Source organism: Ictalurus furcatus, chromosome 15 (genome assembly GCF_023375685.1).
Source record: "Ictalurus furcatus strain D&B chromosome 15, Billie_1.0, whole genome shotgun sequence".
In the NCBI taxonomy this organism is placed as follows: domain Eukaryota; kingdom Metazoa; phylum Chordata; class Actinopteri; order Siluriformes; family Ictaluridae; genus Ictalurus; species Ictalurus furcatus.
This window is the reverse complement of record NC_071269.1, coordinates 3,572,501-3,586,531: the sequence shown is the minus strand read 5'-3', so window position 1 is coordinate 3,586,531 and position 14,031 is coordinate 3,572,501. Positions and strand designations below refer to the sequence as shown.

The window sequence follows — 14,031 nt, the reverse complement described above, 5'->3', positions numbered from 1 at the left end:
TGATAATTGACAATGTAATAAATAAATAAATAAATAAATACAAGAGAGTGTGAGCGTTTCCCATCTCAGCTTTAAAATATCTTTTTTTTTTCCTTTCTCACATACGTGTGTGTGTGTGTGTGTGTGTGTGTGTGTGTGTATATATATATATAATATATATATATATATACACTTACATACATAAACGCATACATACATACACGCATATATATATTTTATTGGCCTATATATAGGTATATATTTAACGATTATAAATATAATCGTTAGTGTGGCAGCTCTTTTTTTTATATATATATATATATATGTGTGTATACGAGCTGCCACACTAACGATTATTTTTATAATAATTATATATAACAGTTTTTATGATTAATTATTATTAATTGATAAAAAATTTTTTTAAATAATAATTATATTATATATAATATATAACTATTATTTTCATAATCGATTAGTTGGCCGATTATTTTATTCGATTAATCGGATGGGGCCAAACGTTCAGGTTAGTGAAAAACTCTTTGGTCCTTCATCGCTGTCCGAGACGCGTTCACACAGCCGGATGTGATGTGATGTGTACATATGCATCCCAGACCACCCCTGAATGTGCTTTGAGTGATCAGAGCACGATGCGTCTTCGAGGCATGTTTGACCCCGCTCACACTTAGCGCTGACCACTTGCGATCCCGTCTCACAGGTGTGAACAGGGCCTAAATCAGAAACGGCAAAATGAGTTTTTTCTCCATCATCTTTCACGATCCCTTCTCGCTTCGCCTGTCTTTTCTCAATCTTGAATTAGAAGGAGAGATGAGGGTGACTCATGCGCAATGCAACAAGGGCTCAGAAAGCTCTCTCACCCACATACATACACACACACACACACACACACACACACACACGCGCAGACATGCTGTTGAGCTTCTATCCATGTGCTGAGCAGTCACGACCCGACTTAAGACAGACCTACGTCACGATGATCAACTGCTTGCTCTGTTAAGCACACAATGTGGAGGAGTTAGGACTGGACTCCAACATGGACATGTCCTGAGATGTTTTATCAAGTAAATGAGCTTGTTTTACAGTAATCAAATGTAAAAGATTATTTGTGACACAAAAGATCTGTCACCTTGTTTAGCTTTTACTGGCCACCTTATTAGGAACATGTGTATACCTGCTCATTCAATCAGTGGCGTTATCCATTCAGCCAATCATGTGGCAGTGCAAGGCATAAAATCATGCCGATAGGGTTAACGTCGGTTAACGTTCACATTGAACATCAGAATGGGGGGGGGGGGTTGTAATCAATGATTTGTTGGCTGGTTTGAGTGTTTCCAAAACCGCTGATCCTTTAGTATTTTCACGTGCATTAATCTCGAGTTTACACAGAAAGGTGGTGGTGGGGGGGGGGGTAAATAAACATCCAGTGAGCAACTGTTCTGAGGGTGGGAAAAAATGGCTTGTTGGTGACAGAAGTGAGAGGAGAATTTTCAGATGGTTTCGAGTAACTCAAATAACCACTGTTTACACCCGTGGTGAGCAGAAAAGCATCTCAGAAAGCACAATATGCTGAACAGCAGATGTCCACACCAGGTTCCACAAATATATTAGATAATAAATGTAGATGTACGCGGGGAATTGAAATGAAATGTTTTCTCAACAGATTTTAAAATGCGAGTTTCCGTTCAGGTTCACTTTAGGAAAGCTTATAGGTTTCAGAACAATATGTAGTAGAAAATGGCAAAGTGTAATCATGTGATGGGTTTTCCCAGGCTGCAACTCAAAAAAATTCCCAAGTGAAAAGACCAATCTTATACTTTCTGTACAGAACCTAATTATCAAAATAAGTTGACCAGACTATCTGAGAAACCTGCACGTGTGCAGTCTGTATTTTAGGGAGATTAGCATAGTTTTCTCATTTGCTGGTCCTGTAAAGCATGAATTGCCACTTTGTTGTGATGGATTGCTTCTCTTTAAGATGTGTCCTGTTTGCCTGCAGCCACATCAATCAGAAGACACAGTTCGAGAACCCTGTGATGGAAGCCAAGAAGAAAAACACCCAGGAGGCACCCATGGCGAGCCAGCCAGGAGTCCCACCCTCAGGTAACAACCAGACTAACACCATGCTGATCTTCTTACCTTTCCATCCCTTAGCTTTTGCTCCTGTGTTTATCTGTTCATTTAACTACATCTACAGCTGTGTATCCTCAGATCTCATTCGCTGAACACTCTACAGCATCATGCGCTATTTGTTTTCAGAAGAAATGAAACTCCAAAACTCTGCAGCGTCAGGCTCGAACCTGTGAATTACAGAAGTGCCAAAAGCACAAATGTTTCCACAGACACCCAATTATTTTTTTTCAGCGCGTACAAATGAGAGACTTGGACGGCGTCACTAGTTCTATCAAACCTCCGTGCGTTTAACTAGCCGAGACAGGGTTTTTCGATCCCGGCTCTACCCGTCATCTGCGTTTAATTCAAAGTTTCGAGCCCTGCCATGCTTTTTGAGCGTCTTATTTTGACGGGTGCCAGGTGACTTCGAAATGGTCCCATCTCTCAAAAAGCCTTGCCTCAATAAGCTTTCCCTTCCCAGCATGTTTTTTTTTTTCTGGATCCTCAAAGCCCATGGCGTTATTTCACTGCTGAAAATTGAAAGTGCAGTAGCCTAACGCGAGAGCATGAATCCTTCAGTCCTCTTGCAAATTTCTTTCTCTCTCTCTCTCTCTCTCATGCAAATAAATAAATAAATAAATAAATTTCACAAGCTCCATCAAATGTATGCTACTCACTCATGGATTGTTCCGCTCCCGCTGAAAACTCGAGACACGCTCTCAAATTTATATGCATATTTGCTTTTATCTTGAGTGAACACTCGTTTTTATTCTTATTGCTATGCAAAACAGAGATCGAACAATTCATGCGCCTTCGTCATATCATAAATGAGCATGTCGCAGTGGTGTGTGTATGTTTGTGTGTACTCTCTAGGCTAGTTTTGGGTGATTCCACTATCGTTATCTACTTATCGTTATATATATTTGTGGCGGTGGTACATGAAAACTTTTTGTTGTTGTAATGAAACGACACAGTATTCGGTCGGGAGAGGGGGGATGGTGTTAATGCATGGTGGCTTAGTGATTAGCATGTTTGCCTTGCACCTCCAGGGTTGGGGGTTCAAATCCCACCTCCTGCTCTGTGTGCACGCAGGTCTCCCTGGGGTTTCCTCCGGGAGCTCCGGTTTCCTCCCCAATCCAAACACATGCATTGTAGGCTGATTTGGTGCTTCAAAATTGTCCATAGTGTATGAATGGGTGTGTGATTGTGCCCTGCGATGGGTTGGCCAGGTGTCTCATGCTACTTGAACATATTTCTGTGTTACTGTAAATGTGAGACAGTAGAAAACAGTAGTGATTATCATTAAATACTTTACACCTTTAAAGATTCAGTTTGAGCTTTTAACATCTTATTTACTGCTGCTCACAGTTCAGTTAGAGTTAGTTCTCTCTCTCTATCTATCTATCTATCTATCTATCTATCTATATATATATATATATATATATATATATATATATATATATATATATATATATATATATATATATATATATATAAACAGACAGTAAATTATGTGAGCTAATTTATCACACTATTGATCTTGAATCATCATATTGTCTAGCACTAATGCATACATAAAGATCTTAATTAAAAATGTTTTAGATAAAATCTTTAATTAGTGAACCCTAACCTCACACCTCTTGCCAAATCTGTCTGTCTGTACTGCATCACCCCTACTTTTTTTTTTTTTTTTACACTTTGCAGCAACGTAAATTTTAGCTGTTCAGTTTATTATTAAAAAAACCAACATTCAGGCACTGAAGCTCATTCAAATATGTAATTAAAGCACATCATGCTCGAGTATGTGGGCAATTTTTTATTTGATGAAACACTTTATATTGCTGCTAAAGTGTTACCTGCATTCGTATGCCCTTGGTTTCTCGCTCGTTTTTTTACGGTATTGATTTTGCATTACACAACCCTCCTCCGTGCTCCGCTGCCGTTCCCCACTCTAAAACTCGCAGCAGGTGTGTGACGGTTGCAGCCTCCTCGATATATACCACACCGTCCTCAGGCGAGCGACATTAACGCTTGCTGATGCTTAGCTAGCAGTCTGATCGTTATTATAGCCGACCGCTGCTGACCTCATGCTCCAGAGGCAGCCTGGAGCTAATGTCATTCAGGACAAACACACACACACAGAAGACAGATGATGAAACTAGATCAATTAAACGATTAAATTCATTTACCCTGAGATTTCCCTTTATTTATTTATTTCAGGCTGTCTAGGCTGTAATTGACCCAGTAGTGACTCAAATATAACGCTGCATTTTGGTCTTGTGCCAAAATTATACACATTTTTAACATTATGTTCAAAGTGTACTTGTTTTTATTGGGCAGCGTTTTAATAGGTTAGTATTAAAGAGACCCCTAATTATAACTATTGTTAGCCAAAGTTACATGCGCTATGTATCCGGCCACACTGCACAAGCTAGCTAGTTTTAACATGTAAACACACATACGAGCAGTCACAGTCGTTAGCTGTTGGACATGTATTTTGCATTTATGCTTCATTTGACTAGAGGTTGTAACTCGTAATCACCCAACGTCAGACCTGGGGGGGAAAACGGAGCCCCCCTCAACTATGAAGAAAATTGTTTCCCAAAATTCAGCCACAGTGACATCCGATCCCAGGCTGCCACATGTATTGTGTAACTCCGTGATGCTCAGCTCTCATAATAAACAATTTTTTTATTTTTTTTTTTGTGCCTGAACATACCTGATCCAACTGCTGTAATTAAACTGTGGGTGTTGTTAGTTCAGTGTTTTCCAAATTGCTTATCAGTACTTGCCAGATCATCCACATTTTTGCTCTGTCCCAGTTTCTAACACACCTGAATCAGTTATTCAGTGTTCATGATGGCTCGGTACCAGGTATGTTAGGAGCTGGAGAGGGAAAAATTCACACCGTCTGGCATTAGCAGTGCTTCCATGAAAAGATTCTTGTCCATCCCATTCGAATCAGATTGCAGACTTTAACTGTACCCCCAAATGGTTTTTGTTGAAAATCTCAGTTTACATTCTTGTACACATTTCATGTTTACATTACAACATTAAGTATTTCTACACATGTGAATAGTGTTATTTATTCTCAACCTTGGAAGAACAAACATGCTTATTAAATAGAATTTAATTGTGAAACATAATTCTGCTTTAAAAATTTTATATGGCTCATCATGACATCCACCAATCCATCCCTCCATTCATTCATCCATCCATCTATCCAGCCCATCTATTCAACCAACCCATCTGTCCATCAATCCCACTGATTGTAAACCACCTATCAATCCATCCAACTCATTCAAGCCAGCCAACCATCCAATCCATCTACCATCCCAATCAACTGACCCAACCCACCTACCTGTCTAACCCATACAACCAACCAACCCACCTATCCATCCCACCAATCCATTCAACCCATTTACGCATTCAACTCATCCATCCATCCATCCATCCATCCATCCAACCCGCCAGCCAACCCCTCCTTCTATCCAACTGACGTACCCAACCCACCTACCCATCCAAGCCATTCATACAGTCAACCCATCCAACCCACCTACGCATCCAACCCATCAATCATCCATCCAGCCATCCAATCCACGCATTCAACCACACGATTATTTTATATATTTATAAGCAACAAGACTCAAGCCTTTTTTTTTTTTTTTTTTTTTTTTTTTTTTAAGTCAAGGACGAACGCTAACACAAATTCACATTACAGAATTTATTCAAAAAATCTCATTTTGAAGTCAAAAGTTTATATTAAGTACATTTCCATTTAGGAGCGTATTAATGGATGTGGGCTCGGTCGGTTCACTCTATTCCAGAGTAGCTCTGCTGGATTTTAATGGATTATCAGGCAGCATATAAACCTAGTTACACATCCCAGGCTTGGGAAACAGCAGAGTAACTGTTAATCACCATGTTTTTGCTGCACTAGAGCCACAGAAATGTCTCTCTGTACTCACTTATAGGCTTTGTTGTTTTGATTCGTGCTGTTATGACAAGGCACTGCATAATTGACCTTCCCAGTACACACACACACACACACACACACACACACACACACACACACACACACAGAGACACTGGTTTCACACTGGCACCTTTAATTACATACTGACATTTTATAATCAGCTCGCCTTGAGACAGACAGACTCATTCTCTTTGTGACGAGTTAATCAAGTAGATGTAAACATCATTCTGCCCCTCTCCTCACTTTGACATACACACATGCGCTCTCGCGCTCTCTCTCACACTCACTCACTCACTCACACACACACACACACACACACACACACACACACACACACACACACAGACCCAGACTCTACATGCTTCAAATAGTTACTTAAATATTAGTATTTGATTGCATTTAAATATCAATTGCCCTTTAATTTTATACTGTTACAGAACATTAGCCACTGTGTATCATATTATTTATGATGCATACAGTGGTGCTTGAAAGTTTGTGAACCCTTTAGATTTTCTGTATATCTGCATGAATATGACCTAAAACATCACCAAATTTTGTACCCGTTCCTCAGTACAGAACAGCTTCAACTCTGGGATGTTGGTGAGTTTCATCACATGAACAGCTTGCTTCAGGTCCTTCCACAACATTTCTGTTGGATTAAGGTCAGGACATTGACTTGACCATTCTAAAACATTGTTTATTCTTCTTTGGTAGAATGACTCGTGTCCTTAGGGCCATTGTCTTACTGCATGACCCACTTTCTCTTGAGATTAAGTTCGTGGACAGATGTCCCGACGTTTTCATTTAGAATTCACTGGTATAAATCAGAATTCATTGTTCCATCAATGATGGTAAGTCGTCCTGGCCACGATGCAGTAAAACAGGCCCAAAGTATGATACCACCACCACCATGTTTCACAGATGGGATAAGGTTCTTGTGCTGGAATGCAGTGTTTTCCTTTCTCCAAATAAGACCCTTCTCATTTTAACCAAAAAATTTTTCCATTAGCCTTCTGGCTTGTTAACGTGATCTTTAGCAAACTGCAGAAGGGCAGCAATGTTCTTTTTGGAGAGCAGTGGCTTTCTCCTTGAACCCTGCCATGCACACCATTGTTGTCCAGTGTTCTCCTGATGCTGGACTCATGAACATTAACATTAGCCAACATGAGAGACGCCTTTAGTCGCTTAGAAGTTACCCTGGTTCCTTCGTGACCTCACAGACTATTACACGTCTTGCTCTTGGAGTGATCTTTGTTGGTCTTCACTCCTGAGGAGGGTAACAATCTTCTTAAATTTCCTCCATTTGTGCACAATCTGTCTGACTGTGGATTGGTGGAATCCAAACTCTTTAGAGATGGTTTTGCAACCTTTTCCAACCTGATAAGCATCAACAACTCTTTTTTTTTTTTTCCAAGGTCCTCAGACATCTCCTTGCCATGATACACTTCCACAAAAATTTTCTGAAGATTAGACTTTTATAGATCCTTGTTCTTGATATAAAAGAAGGCGCTCACTCCCACCTGATCATCATCATCCCATTGATTGAAATCACCTGACTCTAATTTCACCTTACACAAATCCTAGAGGTTCACGTACTTTTCCCACAAACGGACATGTCATATTGGATGATTTTCCTCAATAAATAAAATGACCAAGTATTATAATCTTATCTCCTTTCTTTAATCGGGTTCTCTTTGTCTGCTTTTAGGACTTGTGTGAAAATTTGATGATGTTGTAGGTCATAATTTATGTAGATATATATAGAAAATTCTAAAGGGCTCACAAACTTTCAAGCACCTCTGTATATATTATACAAAAGATATATAAAGTAAATAAATTCATAAAGTGTAATCAATAAATAAACCAGTTGAGCTCTGACACAAGTGTCAGTCTGCCAAAAGGTTTAGGAAATGACAGTAAACAACGGCGTTAGATTTCACACTTGGGTCCGTCAGCTATTCATGATCCTGCGCTGCACAGCTCATCTACAGTGATGCTCTTAGCAGCAGGGTCAAAATGTCGACCCTTTTAAAGGTCACCTCTAGTGGTGCATGCTCATTCTTCATTTTCCCTTCATTTCTCACTCCTCATCACTGTCGTGTGTGTGTGTGTGTGTACGTGCCTGCACGTGATTTCTTCCGTTACAAGAGACAAAAAATGAGCACTCGTTCCCATAAGAAATATAACGTATGCTCTACAAATCACGAACACTATCCAATGCTTATCTTTAACTGTTTTCCGATGAGTGGTTTCGCCAAGACCGTTTGGAGAACAAATGAGTTTTGGCATTCAGCGTGTTGATAGAGACGAGTTTATTTCACACTTCGACTGGCTATCAGCCAAACCTGCTGGCCAGCGCTCTCGTATTAAATTAAGATGATGCACGTGATGTTCAGCCATCCATTACTTGGTGTGATGGCGTTTTTATAATGCATCTGAAATGATTCCGTCCACGACATTCAGTTCAGAGAATGAGCGAGAGAGGGTTATGATATTAGATGATAGAACAAAAAATCCGACAATAAAGCTGCTTTACAAGGGATGGGCCCTAATTACACGAGCACTCGTCAGAGGCATAAAAATGTTATGGGGTAAACCATTACATCCACACAAACCGTACGGTGCTCTCTAGAATTATTGGCAACCTTCATAAAAAGAATAACATGCAATATTTTGCGCTTTAAGTAAGCGTTAATTACTATTATACTGGCAGACTGCACAAATCTACAGTATGGGCTGGAAAGAAATCAGCCGACAATTCTGTGTGCTGGTGGTGCTGCTGTTCTTGGTCCCAAAAAAAAAATGCCATACAGTACTCTAGACACAGTGCAAGTATTAAAAGCAACAACAACAAAAAAAAAGTGCAGCATACCTGGAAATGATCGTTTTTGCCATGTCATTATCTATACATTTCTGATACGTCATTAATGATTAAGTCATCGTCAATGATGTGAAAGTCAAGGTCCGTCTAGGCCACATTGGCATTTTTGTGTACAGCCATAAAAAATGTGCTATTCATATATTTAACTTCTTAGTATGGGTACGGGCATTTTATAGATGAACAGAGATTTATTGTAAGGTATACTTATTGTGCTTTTATTGTTCATTATTCATTTTAAGCTAGTGGCCTACATGAGACGCAAAATGAACGATATTAATGACTGACTGAGATTTCAGGTTAACGCTTCTGTTTACATTTCTGTTTACGGTTACTCTTTTTGTTGTTTTTTTGTTTTCAGTTTTCTTTAGTCCCAAGAATCATTTCGAGTTCCTGGTCGTCGTGTTTATGAAACACGTATTCTTCCAGGACTGACGCTGTTTCTTTCAAAGAAATTACACACTGACTTCTGTGCACGAAGAACCAAAAGTCAGTACTCGTGTACTGTGCTCGGCCTCCCAGGGCTTCTGAAACCATTTTCAGCCTTGCTTTTGTGTATGGAGCAACGGTGATGAGTTTGGAAGAGGGAAGCGGGTGAACACTAGGTGCCAGTGCTGTACAGTATACAGTATACTGGGCTAATAATTATATTTCACAATCTAATGCTAGTGCACTGTGGACTGTTTCAGTATCGCCCTCAGCTGAAGGAAAAGAGGCAGCAGGTCTTGACGTTGATACCTGCATATGCAGACATTTTCGCTTTTGTAGATCATCATACCCTGAGGTTAAATTGAATACCTTTGAGGGTTCGTTTACATTTACGCCATTTGGCAGACGCCCTTATCCAGACCGACTTACATTTATCTCATTCATACAGCTGAGCTGGCACCATTAGTAAACATCTTAATGTAGATCGGGGGGGGATGTTTTATTAAGGGTTCCTTGGATAGTTCTAGCTTTCAACTTGGTACTTTGAAAGGCAACGTGGTACTTTCCCTGTGAAAGGAAAAAAAATCCTCAGATTCTGCAAAGAACTATGGAGACAAACCTACGAATGTTTTCGGCCGGGTTTATACCGGCAAGATGGCTGCCGTGTATATCGATTGTTAAAAAAAAAAATTGCCCATGGTGCAGTAGCACTGTAAATACTGGAGGAAGTGCAATGCAGTGTGACAACAGACTGAGCTACAGTACAGCACGTCTCAAATTACTTCTGCTTCTCTACTTGCGTGCTATTCTTCACCGTTTTTATATATCGACACTGATTTACCCGTTTGCCTTTAAACGTAACAAAAAAAAACAGTCTGTTTCGTGTACCGATTTTCTCAGTGTCATGACGCACACGAGCAACGTGTAACCCCGGAGTATGGCGCACGATTTAACCGTAGCCACAGTAAATACATTCTCTAAATAATTTAAAAGCGTTTACAGTATGTTATATTATATTACTAGAACTTAATTGAGATAAGATATAATACAGATTAACAGTAGGATATGTGTTAGTCATTGTTTTCCAGACGCCTTTCATGCCTGCTCTTTTTGCACCCGAGCAGCGTGCGACTGTGTTCGGAGTCTGAGTTCTGTGGAAATATCCACCTACACACTAACAAGCTCGTAGCACCTTCCTCAGCCCCCTCGGTGCAGCACGGGTTAAATAAATCTCAGAAGAGCAGAGTGTCATTACCAGAAGCTATTACAGTATTTATTTAGCAGTCATTAATTAAAGCTGATTAAACTGAGCAGAACTATTCATATGCTGGTAATTAGTGATCAGGATGGAATAATGACTTTAATCTACTCTGAAATCTAGTCGTCCCACGTTCTGTATCTTTTGCTGTGTGTGTGTGTGTGTGTGTGTGTGTGTGTGTGCGTGTGTGTGTGTCTCTTTGTGTTGTGTATCCATCTTTTCTTTCACTTCCCTTGTCGGTGTGATTCTGTCTCAGTTTCTCTCTCTGCTTCTTGCCCTGTCTTTTCTAGGTCACGCTTGTGCCATGTTTCTCTGTATGTGTGTCTCATTGTTTTTCTGTATTGTGTCTTTACCCTTTCTCTTTCTCTCTATCTCTGTCTTTCTCTTTCTCAGAGGATAGCTCTCTGAAGGCTTTCACACGAGACCCGTCACAGCTACACGGAACGATGTTGCGCACCGCCCTGAGGAAGAGCACGCAGGGATTCGGCTTCACCATCATCGGCGGAGACAGACCGGACGAGTTCCTGCAGGTGAAGAACGTGCTGAGGGACGGCCCCGCGGCGCAGGACAACAAGATCGCCCCTGGTGGGTTCGCTTTATCGTAAACAAACCATCATAGCCGTATACCACATGAATCACGGCAAATTAAACGACTTGACTCTCTGAGTGAACTCTGTCATGGAGTTAAATAAGTAAGGAATAAGACACTACGGGATGTTCCGTTATAGGAAAGCAATCAGCGTCATGGTGGTGTGATAGAGCCTGACGTACAGATGACTTACCGTTACCACCTGAAGGTTGATTATTTTCCAATAACGGCATGTATTGAAGTGTTTTATTCATCTTATACCACAAATTTTCAACAGATGCAATTGTATTAATCCGATTCATTTTTATCGTTTAACGTTGTGGAATGTCCATAGAAACAGCTTAGATCCTGTTATCACTTACATTATAGCAGCTATACCCTGCTACGTTGTTTCTGCCCCCCCCCCCCCCCCCCCGACTCTAAAGACAAAAAAAATTGCATCTTGTTCAAGAAAACCTCTTTTTGGAAAACTCAGGCTACGTCCGCATTAATCCGGATAAATCCGAAAACGCGTCTTTTTCTCTGCGTTTTGGAATTCCGTCCACACTGAGGCGTTGTTTTTTTCTTTCTTTCTTTCCAGTGAGTGATCTTTTCCGAAAACGCTCTCCCAAGCGGATACGTTTGTAAACAGCATTTTCATGTCGTAGTGTGGCGTGAGAAAACTAAGATATTCAACAGCGATGATGTACAGTATTTTTTAGTCATGTGATCCATTCAACTCAGAACAAACAAAGATGGTGGATGATGTTGCACTGCAGCTGTTGTTTCTGCTGTCTAGTTTGATAGCTTCGTTAAAGATTTGTCACAACCTACAGATCGCTGACGGAAACGACGCAGGACAATGCTTCTTGCGTTTTTACGCGTGCGCGGTATAGGGTGAATGTAAGCGTTTTCAGATGGTTTTGGAAGACGCCGGCGTTTTTAAAACGAAAACACAGTTTTCAGAGCTATCCGGATTAACGTAGTTACAGCTTTTACCTCAGACTGGCACTGGAGACGCCTTCCTTAAATGCTACGTAAACATCTCATAGAAACCCAGCAATATCCGCAATTACGCACGATTTCAAATCGGTTTGTCTGAAGCGCTCGGCCCTATTAGAGCACGACCCTCGAAGCCGACGCTCTTAGAGCTGCTGTTATTGAAAATGAATGAACAACATCTGACCAATCAGAATTCGAGAATCTGGTGTTGTGGTAAAAAGAGGAAAAATTGCTGACCTTTCATTTATCCTTGAATGCAAACTGATATCAATTATTTAAGCCTATAATATAAGTGCTGAAACATTTTGGTCTGGCAGTATAGCCTTTTCTCTTCCAATAAAGGAATTCAGGGGTTTGGGGAACAGCTCTACGGATATCAGCAGTGTGTTGTCCGTGTGTAGGGTTCGTTTTATTTTCTCTACCATACCACACGCTTTTCCAATCTGACGCGCCGTGTGTGTGGAGTGCCACCCTCATGGTGCTGCTGGCCAGAAGCTTTGTAAGTTACCCACCTGAGGTATCAACTGCACAGTCCCAATAACGGTAATAATAGAAATCAAAAGCTGTGTGTGTGAGCCAGTGTGTCCGTGCCAAGGGAACTGGCATTACAACAATACTGCGCTGGGCGATAATTGCGCCGTGCTAATGCTCACTGCTGTCCATTACAAAGAGTGGAAATTAATGTCTCCACACTAACTTCCCCAGGGGACTTCAAGCCACGCATCTAATTGAAATAATCCAACTAAAATGTAAAACTGATGCCACAATAAAGCTTGCTGCGTTCTATCTGCCGACTGCAGGAGAACTCCCATGTGGTATTGCTTATAATGAGGGGAAATCTGCCCTTTTAAATAAATACATACATACATACATACATACTTGGCTAGTTTGGATTTGCGGTTTCCTGAATAGTCTGTCTTGGGACAGCTCAGAAAGTGCACACGATGGTTTCTATTAACACGCTTGTTCATCTACATGATCATTCCAGTAGTCATATGTCGTACACAGCGACGTGCTCTACAGTAATCTCAGGTTAATAATTGTAAACCATGTTGTTTTAACAAAGAAAAAAACATAATCACTGACAAACATTTTGTTAGGAAATGTCTAACATTTTTGCGAGTGCTTTGTAGAAGTCAGTAGGTCTTCAGGAGTTTACACTTTGTAACATGACATGCTGCATTTTTTTGTCTCCTTAATTGAGAGAGACACACACACAGAGACACACACACAGAGAGAGAGAGAGAGAGAGAGATACACACAGAGAGAGACCCACACACACACAGAGACCCACCCAGAGAGAGAGACCCAGACACCGAGAGAGAGAGACACAGAGAGACACACACCGAGAGAGAGACAGAGACACACACACTGAGAGAGAGACACAGAGAGAGAGAAAGAGAGACACACCGAGAGAGAGACACAGAGAGAGAGAAAGAGAGAGACACAGAGAGAGAGAGAAAGAGAGAGAGACACAGAGAGAGAGAGAGAGAGACAGAGAGAGTGAGAGACACAGAGAGAGTGAGAGACACACAGAGAGAGAGACACACAGACAGAGAGAGAGACACACACACACACAGAGAGACACACACACACAGAGAGAGAGAGACACAATGAGAGAGAGAGACACAGAGAGAGAGAGAAAGAGAGACACAGAGAGAAAGAGAGACACACAGAGAGAAAGAGAGAGACACAGAGAGAAAGAGAGAGAGACAGAGAGAGAGACACACAGACAGAGAGAGAGACACACAGACAGAGAGAGAGACACACAGACAGAGAGAGAGACACACAGACAGAGAGAGAGACACACAGAC

The 14,031-nt window shown here is 40.9% G+C and overlaps 1 protein-coding gene across 1 annotated transcript in view; it reads left to right on the top strand.

Annotated features, from left to right (window-relative positions):
* The window catches only part of magi3a (membrane associated guanylate kinase, WW and PDZ domain containing 3a), a 163,680-nt gene that overhangs the window by 116,060 nt on the left and 33,589 nt on the right, over positions 1 to 14,031 (top strand). Inside the window, exons 9-10 of the mRNA XM_053643170.1 lie at positions 1,994 to 2,097; positions 11,041 to 11,232. Coding sequence (XP_053499145.1) covers positions 1,994 to 2,097; positions 11,041 to 11,232 — 296 coding nt within the window. The remainder of the gene's footprint in view (positions 1 to 1,993; positions 2,098 to 11,040; positions 11,233 to 14,031) is intronic.